This window comes from Diadema setosum, chromosome 16, assembly GCF_964275005.1.
Source record: "Diadema setosum chromosome 16, eeDiaSeto1, whole genome shotgun sequence".
NCBI lineage: Eukaryota > Metazoa > Echinodermata > Echinoidea > Diadematoida > Diadematidae > Diadema > Diadema setosum.
In genome coordinates, this window is record NC_092700.1 from 35,068,895 (window position 1) to 35,084,373 (window position 15,479).

The following is a 15,479-nucleotide window of genomic DNA, read 5'->3' on the forward strand; positions in this document are numbered from 1 at the left end:
AAGAAGATCATCGAGTTGGCGACACACCAGAAAGAAATATAAAATAACTGCCAGGTAATGGTGTTGCAAAGTCGCAAAACCATAACAAGTTATACAGGCGCCTATTAAAGTTTTCATCACCCTAATGATGGCTGTGATGTAATAATCATAGAGTAACGCCAAATAGAATGGCAGAAGCTTCATGAAAATTAAAGTCATTATTTATCATTTGCAGATGAAACAACCAGCATTAGTGCTTCAAAATAGTCCTGAAATGTGAGTTAGGTGTAGAAACAACGAATGTAAAAATTTGAACCGGTATAATCAATGTTAAGTGTTAAGTGTTGTTAAGTATACACAATGTGAACAATAGTTGTAGTGAAAATGATTCCAGACTAAACCGTTTACAGTTATGGTAGGATGAGAAAAATAGTGATATTTCATTAAATTTTAGGCTTTATTGGAAAAGAAAATACAGATTGATTGATTTGAATTCTGCAATAAAAAAAAAGTACATCGCGTATTATCATAACAATACGAAAGGAATTCCACCATTTGCATTATTGTGACTCGATGGTCATACTCATGATATCGGAGTAATAGGACCATTTGCATTTACTCAGGTACTTTGTCGTGGAAAAACCTGCCATGATAGAATGAAGTACTGCGAGATCCGTCGATGTGGTTCGGGTAATAGGGTGAAGAGCTTTTCTGTTTATGAAGAAAACACGAGAAAAGTAGATATAAACGAACAAGAGAAAAATAGTAAAATGAACAGACCTGGAGAATAAAGAATATTAAATTTGTTAAAACAAGACCGTAATCTCATATGAACATTTTATATGATTGTTTTTGATATCAGAAGAATATTACGTGTGCAGAAAAAAGAAATATCACATGACAAAAGTAATTTTGTTAAAAAAATGAAATGCGAAACACTTGGAGGTGGATAAATTCTATATAAGCATGAGAAAAGAAGCGTCAATTCTAAAATTAAGTACTTTCGATCTTACAGGAAATATTTAAGTTTAATAACAGAAATATTTGACAATTTTTTTTTCTACTTTTGGTCCGTCTCGTTCCTTCATCTATTCAATGATTTTATTTATTTTATTTATTTATTCAGTCTTTTTTCAACAGGGTAGCCCCATCAGTAGGCAAGTACTGTTCTTACTGGGGGCCCTGCACAAACAAACATTACAGTTGACAAGACATGATTTTGTGATTACTTAGCTAAACAGAATCAATAGTTATTTATCTCCCCGTGTCAGTTTATATCTATATAATTTATGTAGTTTCCGAAAGGTTTTGTTAAAGATTTTCTCAATTTCTCTCCGGCTGTTTTATTTTCTTCATCTTCTTCTTCCTCTTCAGGGTGACAGGTGTGTGGGGTGCCACATCTCCCCCCCCCCCCACTATCACCGTAATCCCGGTTCAGCGACCCCTGCACCGTCTTCTCCGGTAGGTGGCCGTTATGGACAGGTGTATGATAGTAATTATCGTTGTAAACATGGTAAATGTTGGGTGGCGCAGGTGGTGCAGAGATGATTATGTAGCGAGTGACAACATGTGTATATTCGAAATAATAATTCTTACAACAACGGCAGAAGAATAGTGTCAAATTTACCGAATTTCTACTTTTAGTACCAAACTGGAGCTCGAAGTTATTTTTCACCGGTATCACCGGTTTCTTATGCACAAAGAGTTCGTTCCATTCTGTGCTAGATCCGTTGGAAACCGAAGAAGAGTGAAGCGACTGCTGACTGTAAAGTGAGGCGTGCTTTTTGGCTCTTGTCTGCAGTATCCCCGCATGGATGATTAGGACCACGGCGACAACAACAACGAATGCAACAGGTATACCAACGAATAGCGCAACCGATGGAGTCTCAGCTTGATAATAATAAGAAAAAAAAGAAAAGAAAATGAGGGGAATTGCACTCGTTATGACAGAAGACTACATTACGTGACATATAAACTATAAAGCATTGAAACTCGTGAGCGGATATCACGCCATGTAGGCCCTTCATTACTTTTGCAAACGGTGGCAAAGGCAATACTATTCATATAAGATATCAGTGAGGTGATTCAGCAAACATTGCCTTTGCTGCATAGAACATTGCGTTATATTTATCGCGTAATAATCACCAGTGTGAGCAAAATAACTGAATAATTTCATTTTAGGCTATCGATGTTAGCGATCCAACACCTCACCATGTCTATTCGGACAGATATGTATGATAAACTAATTATAGCATTATGATATCATAGCTTGATGCAAGATGAATAGAATTGATATGGTATAATCTGAAGTTTTTACGGTGTTAAAGGGAAATGACACCCCAAAAATGGATCGAGCAAATGCGGCAATACCTGTAGAACATTTCAGTGTTTGTTTAAGGAAAAGTGGACAATCCGTTCGAAATAACATTTCAGGTTGCTAGAGAAGACTATCACAGTTCGTGACATCAGGTTTAGACAAATTTTGAAAGAATAAGAAAATTTCTTAAATTTCATTGCTTTTTTAATGAAAATGACACAGTCCCTCTCCTTGATATCTGTGATACAATTTCCTTTGTTTGCTGAAAGAGCTCAGTCAAAGTTTTCTTCATTACGGAAGAAAAAATAAAGGAAATATACGTTGAACTCTCGTTGTATTTTGTTTTATATCGTATGTTCAAGAAATAAGGTAGCCTTCACATCCATCAATGGCGGCACCGAAACATTAAATACTCATAATATTTGAACGGATTATCCGATTTTCTTCCAGCCTAATGACTCTGCTAATACTGCTGTATTCACTCAATCCACATTAGATTTTGTTTTTATCATCCAGTAAGGAGAGTGAGTACATCACTATGTTTGATCCAGTTTAGGAGCGTATTTATTGGTAGTGAACTGAATCCTCACTAGATATAAAAGTCATGAAAAGGAGGACTAAAGGGGCGCGACTTTACCAATTCGTTCCGTGCAAAGGTTTCCGGTCCAGTCCGAGGTACAACTGTAGACGAAAATACGCAAACAATGTACACCTTTAGGCTAAATAAATTATCACACAAATATACACCAAAATCAGGTATTAAATTGAGGAACATCACATCTAAAAACAACTGAGTTGAATTGCAGATTACATAGTTCATTATACACAGTTGCAAGTAGCCTAACGTTCTTTATTTCCTTCTTGCTGGTGTTTTTTTTTTTTTCAAGGTGCAAACATACATTCAGCAAAAAAGAAAGGAAACCCTTTTTCAAGTTTAGATTTCTCATAGAATAGAATTATGTGCTCTTCTATAGAACAATAGCAAAAAACAACAAATTTCACATAAAAAGAAACCTGAATAAAGTTGCAAAAATAAACCTTTGATCTCCATGATGTCTTTAAAGCCCTATGGAATGCCATTAGCGAAACAATACAAAATTCATTTCACTCCAGCTATTCATTTCACTTTTAACAAATACATTTCACTCACCAATATTCATTTCACTTTTTACAAAAAAACATTTCACTTTTAGATAAAAATTCATTTCACTTATCACAAAAATACATTTCACTTTTAAATGAAAATACATTTCACTTTTGAATAAAAATTCATTTCACTTTTCACAAAAATGCATTTCACTTTTAAATAAAAATACATTTCACTTTTAAAAAAAATACATTTCACTTTTAAATAAAAATTCATTTCACTCTTCACAAAATGTATTTCACTTTTTAACCAAATTCATTTGACTTTTCACAAAATTTCATTTCACTTTTCAAGAAAAAAAATAAATCATTTCTTCTTTCTGTAAAAAAAAAAAAATAATTTCACTTTGGCGTACCATATCACTCTGACGAAACCATTTCACTGCACTAAAACCATTTCACTCTGATAAAACAATTTCACTCCGATCAAAAAAAAAAAAAAAAATACGTTCCTCTCTTTTCCCGGCCAAAAGGTGGCGCCAGTCTGAGTGGAGTCGCTGCTATGGCACTTTGTTAGCACCAAAGAGCGTACAACCCTGGGCCGTTCACGCGGTTTTGCGGCAGCGGCAGCGGCAGCGGGGGCGGTTTGCCGCTAAACTCTGCCGCAGCGGCACGCTGTGCACACTGGAGCGGTTTGCCGCGCGTAATCTGCAAATTAGATTGTTGCCCTTGGGCACCTGCAGTTTACTAGTAATCAGTTACATAATTATCATGCACATGTATACCGTGAATACATTCCCCATGGATCTGAGAATTTACAAAATCACTTTTCCAAAACGAAACAAACAATAAAGGAAATCAAGGATGCGTAACATGCAAGAAGACTATTGGACAATCAGTACTGGAATCTCAGCTTTTCAACTTTTTGCTTAAAAAAAAAAGAACACTTTCAACACAGACTGTTCAATGAAACTGCAAAATATTCCTTGTGTTACTGATATTGGTATGCACGCAGAAATTATTGCATCGGACCACTGCCATATATACTGAGAAGGCGGTACATAAAATGTGTACATCCAACACCTCAATATCTCAAATATGATCTGCGAATGTCACATTATCCTTGTTCTTGTTTTATTTTAATTTTTTTTGTTTTGTTTTGTTTTGTGTTTTTTTTACAAAATTAGTCATCATCCAAAGTAATGATATCTTACGTGTATCTTGTTTCATGTTAATGAGAAAATGACTAGTATTTTTTTTTTGTTTTTTTTTGTGTCGGTAAAGTAGCCAACTGTATGAAAGATGAGCTCTTAAAAAAATAGAAAAACCAGCAACATACTTTTTTACTTGTTATTCCAATCTTTTACCATAGAATAGTATACTGGTACTATGATATAGATATTTTTTTTTTTTTTAGATCATCATGATTGTGTCATTCATTTTCATGTGTACTGATTTTTGTACTTCATAACTCACTTTTCCTACTGCGCCTTGAGCACGTTACTCATGTGGAATTGGCACATTAAATGTATACTGTATTATTATTATCATCATTACCGATGAACTCTATATGGATGAAATGTTAATGTTTGATTTGATTTCTGTCACAGTTCATGCTCTTTTTGGAAGTGTAAATCAAGTTACAAAGGTGAGGGGATGTTTTAGAGAATATGCCTACCATTCACTCTCCTACTCAAACCTACTAGATCTACGTATGTAGAGTATAATGTAATCCACAAACGGCCCATAATAAACTCACCCACATACTGTACTCTCAGCTATGGAAAAACAAGAGTAGCATTTTCACTCTCCACAACATGTGTTTTATATTATGCATGGGGAAGAAATTAATGGCAGTTTTGCATCCTCTTAGAAAAAACAAACAAACAAACAAAAACAAAAACTACACAAACAAAAACAAAAACTACACACACACACACACACACACACACACGATGTCAGTTTGGATTTCAAATTCATACATCTGCATTACACCATCACATCTACGCTTTCAGAAATCTGGATAGCATTGTAACAGATAGTCGATTTCCAAGTGAACCACACAACTGTTGGGTAAAGTGACTACCAAAAGCCAACTGAGGTCGGTTTTATCTTAAGAAAGTTTTGTGGAATAGCACTAAATCTTTTCTTCGAAATTTAACCACCGAATGAAAACATTAGTTAACAGGAATTTTGACCAACTTATGTCGGTAAATGACAAACATCACTCGAAATACACATCAAACAATGTACATACACTAATACAAACCACACATGTCAAATTTAGCACTTGAGACACTAATTCAGGACAATTGTTCCAACATACAATCTCATTTGATGTGATCTAATTTGGCAGTCTGTTGCACAAATAAAGTACAGTGGTATACTGTTAACATTTGCGAAGGGAAGTAATATAGCACATTCACATGTAAAATGAAAATTCACAAGATCTGACACTGTATGAGCAACTTTGTAAATCTGAATGGATAGAAACGACTTGTCAAAACAATACAGGAATGGTAGTATGGTACTGGATTTATGAATGATTGAAGTACATGTATGATAATTAGCACCATTGATGTAATTTGTATCTTGGACCAATTTTCTATAAGCATATTATTCTCATCTCCTACATCTGAAAAAAAGAAGAATTAATTCAGTGCAAATTCATAGCAGAAATGCATACTTTACAACATGAAACAAATCAGTTGTTTACATTTCACTTTCAAACCTCATAAGGACCAATCTCTCTAAGTAATTAGAAACAAAAATTACTTGTATGACATGTACATGGGTCTAGGGCAATTAACCCCTGGGCAATTACCGCGGACCCTTCCCCTGGTTCTAATCCTAATCCTGAACCTAATCCTAACCCTAACCCAAACTCCTAACCCTTGACCTAATCCTAACCCTAATCTTTACTCTTACCTTACAACTAACCAGTATTTAGCCAGGGGGTAATTGCTCTCTGGGGCAATTGCTCGGATACACGTGTACATACATGTAGGACAGGAAAAATATAGGAGAGAATAGGATTGAGAGAAAAGAGCAGTACAGAGTTCATCAAATGAAGTGAGCAAGAAAGAGCGGATACATAGGTGTGGATGACGCTTGAGATTTACAATGATATGGACATGTATTGAAGTTACAAACACAAACACAAGAAAATCAGGATAAGCAAAGGAATATACAACAAAAATGGGCACCTAGGTGCTTACATGGTTCAATTTAGCTAGTCAGATAACAAAATCAAGTAGCAAACATAATAGCAACATATTACGCATATAATGCAATGACCCGTTATGAGTTATCTGACATCAAATACTAATTTAATGCAAGGAAAGTACAAACTGAGTGTTCAAATTGTACATGTAATGAAAATAATATTCGATGCTATGTCAACTTTAAAGATTTGGGTTTACAAGATAAACTTGAAGCTTTCAAAAATCTGTAGTAACATGCTTCAGGTACACTATAAAGTGCTTGTTCTACTGCTAATTATTTTACTCATTGCAATGCAGCATAATACAATATTGCATCCATACTCCAAAATCAAATACACACATGTGACAGGTACTATGTAGGTGCATAGTGAAAAGGTGGAATTTCATCACATTTTTGAATATGTAGTATGTTGGCTACTGGCCTACTTGGGAGCAATGCACAGAATTCTTGTGTTGTGGGCCTGTACATGTATATGCTATCACATTTCTCCTGAGTCGAGTTCTAACTGCGAAGTGATACACAATAGCCTGCCTTGTATGATAATCATGAAGAACTTGATCACTTCTTACGAGCATAGATGAAATTGCTTGGGGTACATATTCACTACTCAAGTGATACATGAAGGATGCCAGTTGAAGACAATTATATCTTGTGTTTTCAAATTACCATTCACATTATAAAGATTGAAAGTAGTTTGATCCACAATATTTTGGTTAAATTTTCTATAGATTTTTTTTTTTCATTACCATGGAAACACATTAATTACATACCACATTACCTGTAATAGTGGCCACATATGCCAAGTTCTAGGTCAACTCCTAAAAAAGCAAGAGAGTTGTTGTAACTTGGGTTGGAACCAGGTGCAAGCATGGTTAGCAACAATAGTGTTGACAGATATTTGGGCCAGGTGAGGTCATTTAGAATTAGTTTCCATGGCGATGTCACAGTTTGGTGCTCTATACATCCCTTGTCAACTTGTACACACTATGTGTGGGTGTGGTGTGTAATAATGGTATTAGCAGCTTTTCACATATTCCATACTTGTCTACATTTTCATAAGTAAAACTAACTCCTTGAAAAGTGAATACATGTTTCAAAGAAGCATTGACCACTAATAGTATCAATATAGATGTACCGTATCATTCATACATGGTACAGGTGTATAGTCAAAATACAACAATATCCATCATATGACAAATGGCTTGTAAAATAACATGGCCACTTTTATGAGGAGACCACAATTAAAGGTCAGTGCCTATTTCCCTATAACATTGTACTTCTCAAGCAAATGCTGTTTATTATGCAGACTTGATACAGGAAGGGTGGAGATGATAAATAAATGGTTGCATTATGGTTGACTCAGCAAATTTAGAAAATAAGGGATGGATGCCAAAGTTTCAAATCCTCCTTGTTTGTACAGGAGTCCCTTTTAAAATGGTCTCACTGCCATGCAATGTGGCCAGCAGTTGCGATTTAGAACGAAGATCAACTTGAAGACAAGATCAGCTGCACTCACAATGCCTTGAGGACTGTGCCCTGTGCTCCACAACTGCAGATACATGTACCTGAAGAGGCTATTCTCCAATAAGGAGGATGAAGGGCTTTGACTGCGGATGTTCTGTGTCGACCACGTATGAGCAGTTAAAACAGTCCTTCCTGGAAGAATGAAAAAGGCAAGCATATATGGAAACAGCGTGTAAACATTTTGAAGACATATTGATGTGCACTATTTTCTTATGCCCTTATACACATGATATTTCCAGTAATTTTGTATCATATATTTACTAGCAACTCCAGCAAACTAGAAGCAAGAGTGACCAAGATCAGAAGGTCATTCTTCAAAGCTGAAGATCTACTATGCACATACAGGAGTGAGTCAAACATGATATCTGGAAACAGGGGGCAAAATTGTATCAAAAGGGAATGGGGAGGTAGTACAGGCCTGTAAGAAAGCTACAGATCACAACAGAACAATTCACACAATTCTGGCCTTCATGGTGCTATCTGTTTGTTTGTTTGTTTTTTCCCCATGTCTAGCTATCACAAACCAGAACTATCTTTGCAAAGAAGTGTAACTTTGTCTAAAGTCAATTTTTTTGACCAACTCCCCCCCCCCAAAAAAAAACAACAACAACAAAAAAAACAAAAACAAATAAATAAAAGTGACACACAATTCTACATTCAAAGTTACATTTGACTTGCATTTTCATGTCCTACGAAACTGATTAAATTGGTACCAGTACGGGCCGATTACTAGACCTAGGCACCTATGGTACACTACATGTATAATATACACTATTGAAATGATTGATTGGTCCACGCTGCATATTGTGATACCTGTCAAATGTATGGGATGTTGCCATATACATTATAAAGAAAGAGAAGAATCTACATACATGTACATTTCCTTTGAATGAAGGGGCAGGGTAAAGATTATAAGAAGTGCCTTCACAGAAATTTCACTCTTAAGTTAAGTTCACTCTTTAGTTCTAGGTGACATACAAAATATGTACACTTGTACTTGTGTTGTCATTAGAATTATCTGGTACGGTACAATACATGTACCATCACTTCAAAAAAAAAAGAGTTTTTTTTTTCCTCCCACAGGAGTAAGGTCAAGTTCTGAACAATGGTTATGGTATAAATGTACCTAGAATGTCAATCTTTTGAATAATGCACTTTCAGTAAATCCTGAAAGCTGAAACTCACAGCTTTCCAGTCAGTGAGTGAGCTTGCATCAAAGCCTGGTCAGAGATGCAGCCTCCTTTGCATGGTCTTTCCGCATTCGCTGAATAGGAGGGAAGCAGATTCAATAACTGTTTACCTGAGGGTAAATAATATTCATACAAGTGAGGTGTTATACAAATGATGTGTTATACAATGCATTATTACGTTATTTCCTTATATGAATAGGGGGAACTTTTTACTCAGCACAAAGAAAATGTAATATAAATGGGTCTCTTTTAAAAAGCACCTTAGCCCTTCACTCCAATAACCAACACCACATGCAGGAATTGATTACCTGAACTTTTGGTATCTGATTTTTGCTCTTAAGTTGCTCATTTTGCAGTACAGTGTAAGTGCTACTAAAATGCCAAGTGCTTATATCAATGAAACTATTCATGAAAATATACATTTGGTATTGCTACCAACATGAATTAACGCACTGAATTACCTGCAGAACACAATACAGAGGTTCATCTTTCCTACCGAGGAACACAAAGGACTGGCACAGCCTCCTAGAAAAAGTAGTGGCTGCTTCAACCCTTGATACAATATGCCAAGGGTCAGCAATTAACCAACCACTGCATCGCTGGGCATTTTTGTGATTGAGGGTACCACCTATCGGCACCCTATGAATTTGCAGCTCGTTTATTCCAAAAGTATAAAACAAATTTGTTTTTCCTCAAATAAGCTGTAAATACTGCAGTTTCAAATCTCGTGACTGTTCTGTTGATTCTGAATCTCCATTGTAAAATTATGCAATTTTTCTTCGCGTGGCTGAAAAAGGGTAACTCACGATCTGCACCCCTTCCCTCCATAGGTAATAGTGAATTTCATAGTCTGCGTTGTTGCTGAGTGGATATGTAATTGAAACATGTTTACTTTGTTTTGTTGGCTTGATTTTCGTTTCTTTGTTACTGTTTTCATAGCTATAAAATGGCACTTAATCCCACGCGTACCTTTTTGTTCTATACGCAAACAGCCATGATACGCAGGGTGTCGATGTACCCTGCCGATAGCTGGTACCCTTACCACACATTGAAGAAACCGTCCAAGTCTATTGATTGTGGGAAATGTGGGCATCTTTAAAAAAGGCAAGACAAGATAATGCACATGCTTACCAGCTACAGTACAGTTACAGTTAAAGTGATTTTAAAACATTACCCTTAATTTGGTCAGACTCAGCCTGAGAGGATTTGATTCACCTTTCTAACAAGACAAATCAGTCCTACTTCACTGCCTGTCTGATGATGCGAGACTGAACGCGAGTAAATTCAAGTAGATCGGCTTTGTCATGCCAATGTCAATGGACAAAGTTGTGGTTATGTGTACGCATTACCAGTGCGGTGACAGTATGGCAGTACAAAAAAAAAAAAAAAAAAAAAAAAAAAAAGACTACGTAGTACGTGACCTAGATCTAGGCCTGTATAGAGGCAGAGTAAATACCCAGAACATACCTTTTAGTGCCTAACGCGCGTTAGGTCTAGAAACTCGAGACTAGAGTCTAGAACTATGTCTAACGTTAACAGTCAGAGTATCAGGCCTAGAGGCTAGGTGTTTCTGTTGTTGTTTCTATTTGAATCTATTTGCCGTTTACCATCGATCATTTTTTCCCTGTATTAATTTACGCCAAAATTCTACTCATGAATTACTTTAGAAACTTCTTCTAATTCCAAAATTTTCCCTAGGCAGGGCCTGCATTATTTTAATTTTATTAGAAATAATTAAAAAATACCAGGCAGTACTCTATGATATCAAATATATCTAACGTTAGAGTGTCTAGTCTACTAAGAAGCATATTATAAATAGGTTGTATACGTCTACGTACCTATAAATTTTTTTTTTTTTTTCTAATGAGGATGTTAGGCCCTACCGCCTGCCTACCGCTATACAATCGACCATATTGTGGTCCATATGAGAAGTCCTCCCCATTTATGGACCCATACATTACTGGTCATTAGTAGGTGTGGGACTATTTTTAGTCGGACAGTAGGAGTGCTCCTACTGGACCTAGTAGTTCTAGATCTACTCTAGAGTAGACTTCAAGGCTTCAGCACCACGTTGGCAGAATACTATATCAGACATAGATAGGCGTATATGGGACTGTGATATTGATAGACTGCTTTCTTTCGCTGGCGAGTCTGCGTCTATGGCAAAATACGTGCAAGAGAGTGACCGCTGTCAAGGGTCGAAACAAATGGCAAAACCTCGAGAAAACCAAACGAGCAACTTACCATTTAGCCCGATTTCATCACCAATGGTCTCCAATTCGATATTTTCCTCAGGAGTGTTTTTGTGAACATAATTGAGTTTATTGTACAAAAGTTGTCTTTTCTGGACGTCTTCGTTCCGCACCTTTTGGCCGGGAAAAGAGAGGAACGTATTTTTTTTTTGATCAGAGTGAAATGATTTTATCAGAGTGAAATGGTTTTATCAATCAGAGTGAAATGGTTTTCTGCAGTGAAATGGTTTCGTCAGAGTGATATGGTGCGCCAAAGTGAAATTATTTTTTTAACGGAAAATGAAATGATTTATTTTTTTCTTCTTGAAAAGTGAAATGAATTTTGTGAAAAGTCAAATGTTTTTGGTTAAAAAGTGAAATACATTTTGTAAAGAGTGAAATGAATTTTTATTTGAAAGTGAAATGTATTTTGGTGGAAAGTGAAATGTATTTTTGTGCAAAGTGAAATGTATTTTTGTAAAAAGTGAAATGAATTTTTATTTATAAGGGAAATGCATTTTTGTGAAATGTGATATGAATTCCTATTTGAAATTGAAATGTATATTTGTGTAAAGTGAAATGAATTTTTATTTAAAAGTGAAATGTATTTTTGTAAAAAGTGAAATAAATGTTGGTGAGTGAAATGTATTTGTTAAAAGTGAAATGAATATTGGCTGGAGTGAAATGAATTTTGTATTGTTTCCCTAATGGCGTTCCATAAAGCCCAAAAGACCAACGAAAGCTGAAATAATGTAGGAAAATAAAGCATCTTATGTCAAATCTAAATTCAATGAAATTAGAGAAGAAGCAATAATTAACAACAATGTTAGAAATTTTAGGTTTTTTAAAATTAGGAAATTGTAAATAATGTTTGGTTCTTGAAATTGTCACATGGGTTTTAAATCACTAGATTCAAAGAAATAAATAAAGAAATTCTGCTCATTTCATCATCTTTATGCTTATCATTTCCTATGTCAGTTGAAGTTTGACTTGACAGAAAATTCATATTTTCCCTTTTAGTTTCCAACTTGCTTTTCTTAGAGGTTATAAAGAGAAAAAGAGAACAAAAAAAAAAAACCGCTTATTTTTTCCTATTTCATTCATGTCTCTCATTGTGCTAAACTGGTCTTTTGTTATCAAAGTTACCATGAAGGGCATCGGCACATGAAAGAGAACATGTCAATTTTTGCAATTTTTAATGCTGTGCCTTGGAAAAAACCCCGAATGTACTTACTCATGCGCAAAGTTTTCTTTATGATTACCTTACTAGATTAATAGCCAATTAAATTACCTTTAATATGGTATATAATACATTGATTTTTATAAAAATATTCTATGAAAAATATGACCTCGAAAAAGTGTTTACTTTCTTTTTTCTTTGCTGAGTTTATTTATGCCGAGCTTTATTTCGATAGCTACCAGCGGTTCGTAAGTTACGTCGTCAACATAATCAAAAGGGAGTTTTCGCAAGCATAACTCAGCCGGCAGTTGAGCGTGCCGTGTGCAAAATTAACTTCTGCGCCTGATCAAGTCCGAGAAACGTCACGTCCTGAGGAAAACAAGTACGGTACTTGGCAAAAATAGCGTTCGGTCCCGATGCTGGGCAGGAGTGAGCCAGCCAGCCAGTCAGCCAATCAGCGATCTTGTCCCCACGCCTCCGTCCTTACAGGAAAGCGAAACTGTTTAGATATGCGGATGGGCAGTATTACGGGAGTCGGAGTGCGGGGACTGTCACAGCTGATTGTTTCCGCGGACTCTCGGTCTTCCCGTCGTGTAGCGAAAACTCCCTAATTACAGAGAGAAGGACGGACAGACGGACGGACGGCGTACAACTGGAAAACATAATGGGGAGTTTTCGCAAGCACGACGCGGCCGAGAGTTTAGCGTGCCGTGTGCAAACTTTGCTCCTGCGCATGATCAAAGCCCAGAAACATCCCGTCCTGGGGAAAACAAGTACGGCACTCGGCGAAAATAGCGTTCGGTCCCGATGCTGCGTAGCGAGTGAGCCAGCCAGCCAGCCAGCCAATCTGCGATCTTGTCCATACGCTCCCGTCATGTACAGGAAAGCGAAACTGCTAAAGCGGGGTTCCCACTATCGTGCGATCCATTGCGAACGCCACGATAGGACATTCGTAACTGATCGTGGAAAATTTGTTGAACTCGTCTGAAATTTCACGTTTGGATACGGGGTTATGCGAGTCAATACGTGTTGGTACGCTTGGATGCGATATGGTCACGATTGGTCTATTTCAAGCGATACGATCTGTCACGATCTGGTCTCCCGTTCAAATACGATCCGACAGGATTGTCCTGATTGAGTTTACGATTGGTACCGATCTAACATGACCATTACGATCAGGATCCCCGATCTGGTACGTGCAGCAACGTACTGATACGTTCCAATACGAATACCGCGAACCAATACGGGCTGCTGAGATAAGATACGATATCTTTTACGATCGGGATCAGAAGCGACCCCCATTTAAGGAGCGATTGGACCCGAATGGGAATATCATAGTCCGGCTGACGATGGATTTCATTGTTTCCCTTAAATTATGCAGAGTGATTAGACCTATTAATTTTATCCACAACCATTGATGATGGCAAGGCTTGACAGGTTGACGATGATGACAACGTATCCTTTGCAGTATTGCTAATGACGATTATGTTCTCAGAGAGAAAGCAGCACCCAGGCCAGCCATAACCTCAGATATTCCTTCGTCTAATATTACACGTAAAGAAATTAATAGATTATTAAAACGATATGCTCACCCTCCCCCCTCACAAAAAAAAAATGAAATAACGAACCCAAATACATAAGATCAGATGATTGCCCCTCTTCCCCAGAAAAAAACAAAACAGCAAGACAAAATGACCTTTCTCTCCAACACATGAAGAAAATAATTATATGATGAAATGGAAGCTAAGAAAGAGGATGGGATCATTTTGAATGTTATGTAACATAGTATTATGTGTTATATACGCTCGATATAAGAAAGTTGGCCGAATGGATAGCATTGCTTATGGTGTTCGATTTCATATTCGCAAAGTGTATGTATCATATGCCTTTTTATTTCAAAATGTCGTTATCTCATGGGTTATTAAAAGTTTGGTTTATTCGGCTTGAGTTAGTGTTTTACTTAACAATGTTTAACATAACTGATACACACACATAACAGAAAAGTGACTCCCTAATCAAAATGATGTCACTTTTTAACAAAAAAGGAGGTTTTACGCAAAATTATTTCGCAGGGGTATATTGCTACACTTATTGAATAACTATTGTGAAAAATAATAAGAGTGCTCTTCATTGTCATAACCATACGAGTGATCTCACATCCACGACAATGGTCACTTTTACATTTGCAGTAATAATGAGAGTTGAAAATAACCATTTCCCTCTAAAATTGTGCTCTACCGAACATACAAAAAAAAGACATTGAAAAGTGTCGAAATAGATGTAAAGGGGTCAAACGATGGCTGATGAAACAACAACTCTTAATTACTATGAACAATACACAAACAGCAGGATACTGCACCCCCCAAAAAACAACAACTCTGTAATATACTTCTAAAAATTAACCATTTGCCTTTGATATGTACCCATTCAAGCACGATTCATTAAATTATTATCATCTTTGTACTGAGGTTAGTCAATACGTGCAGACATAAATTGCCATTTTATTTTTGCTCATTTTTTGTTTTCGTTACAAAAATTATCCCATATCCTGTTTTGTGTGTCTGTATAATGGTTATAGCAACTCATTAATGAAAACATCATTAACATAATGTATGAAACATCTAAAAATCTGTAATACAGCTTTCATTTTATGAAATCATAAAAAAAATGATTTTGATAATGTACCTTAAAAATTACGACAATTAAACCCCACACCGTCATACAATTTACCGTTTGGAAATAATAAT

At 36.2% G+C, this 15,479-nt stretch overlaps 1 protein-coding gene across 1 annotated transcript in view; it reads right to left on the reverse strand.

Annotated features, from left to right (window-relative positions):
* Window positions 1-594: 594 nt before the first annotated feature.
* The window catches only part of LOC140239849 (uncharacterized), an 88,620-nt gene continuing 73,735 nt past the window's right edge, over window positions 595-15,479 (reverse strand). Inside the window, exons 20-22 of the mRNA XM_072319672.1 lie at window positions 2,934-2,977; window positions 1,607-1,869; window positions 595-690 (exon numbers count right to left, since the gene is read on the reverse strand). Of these exons, the coding sequence (XP_072175773.1) occupies window positions 595-690; window positions 1,607-1,869; window positions 2,934-2,977 (403 nt within the window). The remainder of the gene's footprint in view (window positions 691-1,606; window positions 1,870-2,933; window positions 2,978-15,479) is intronic.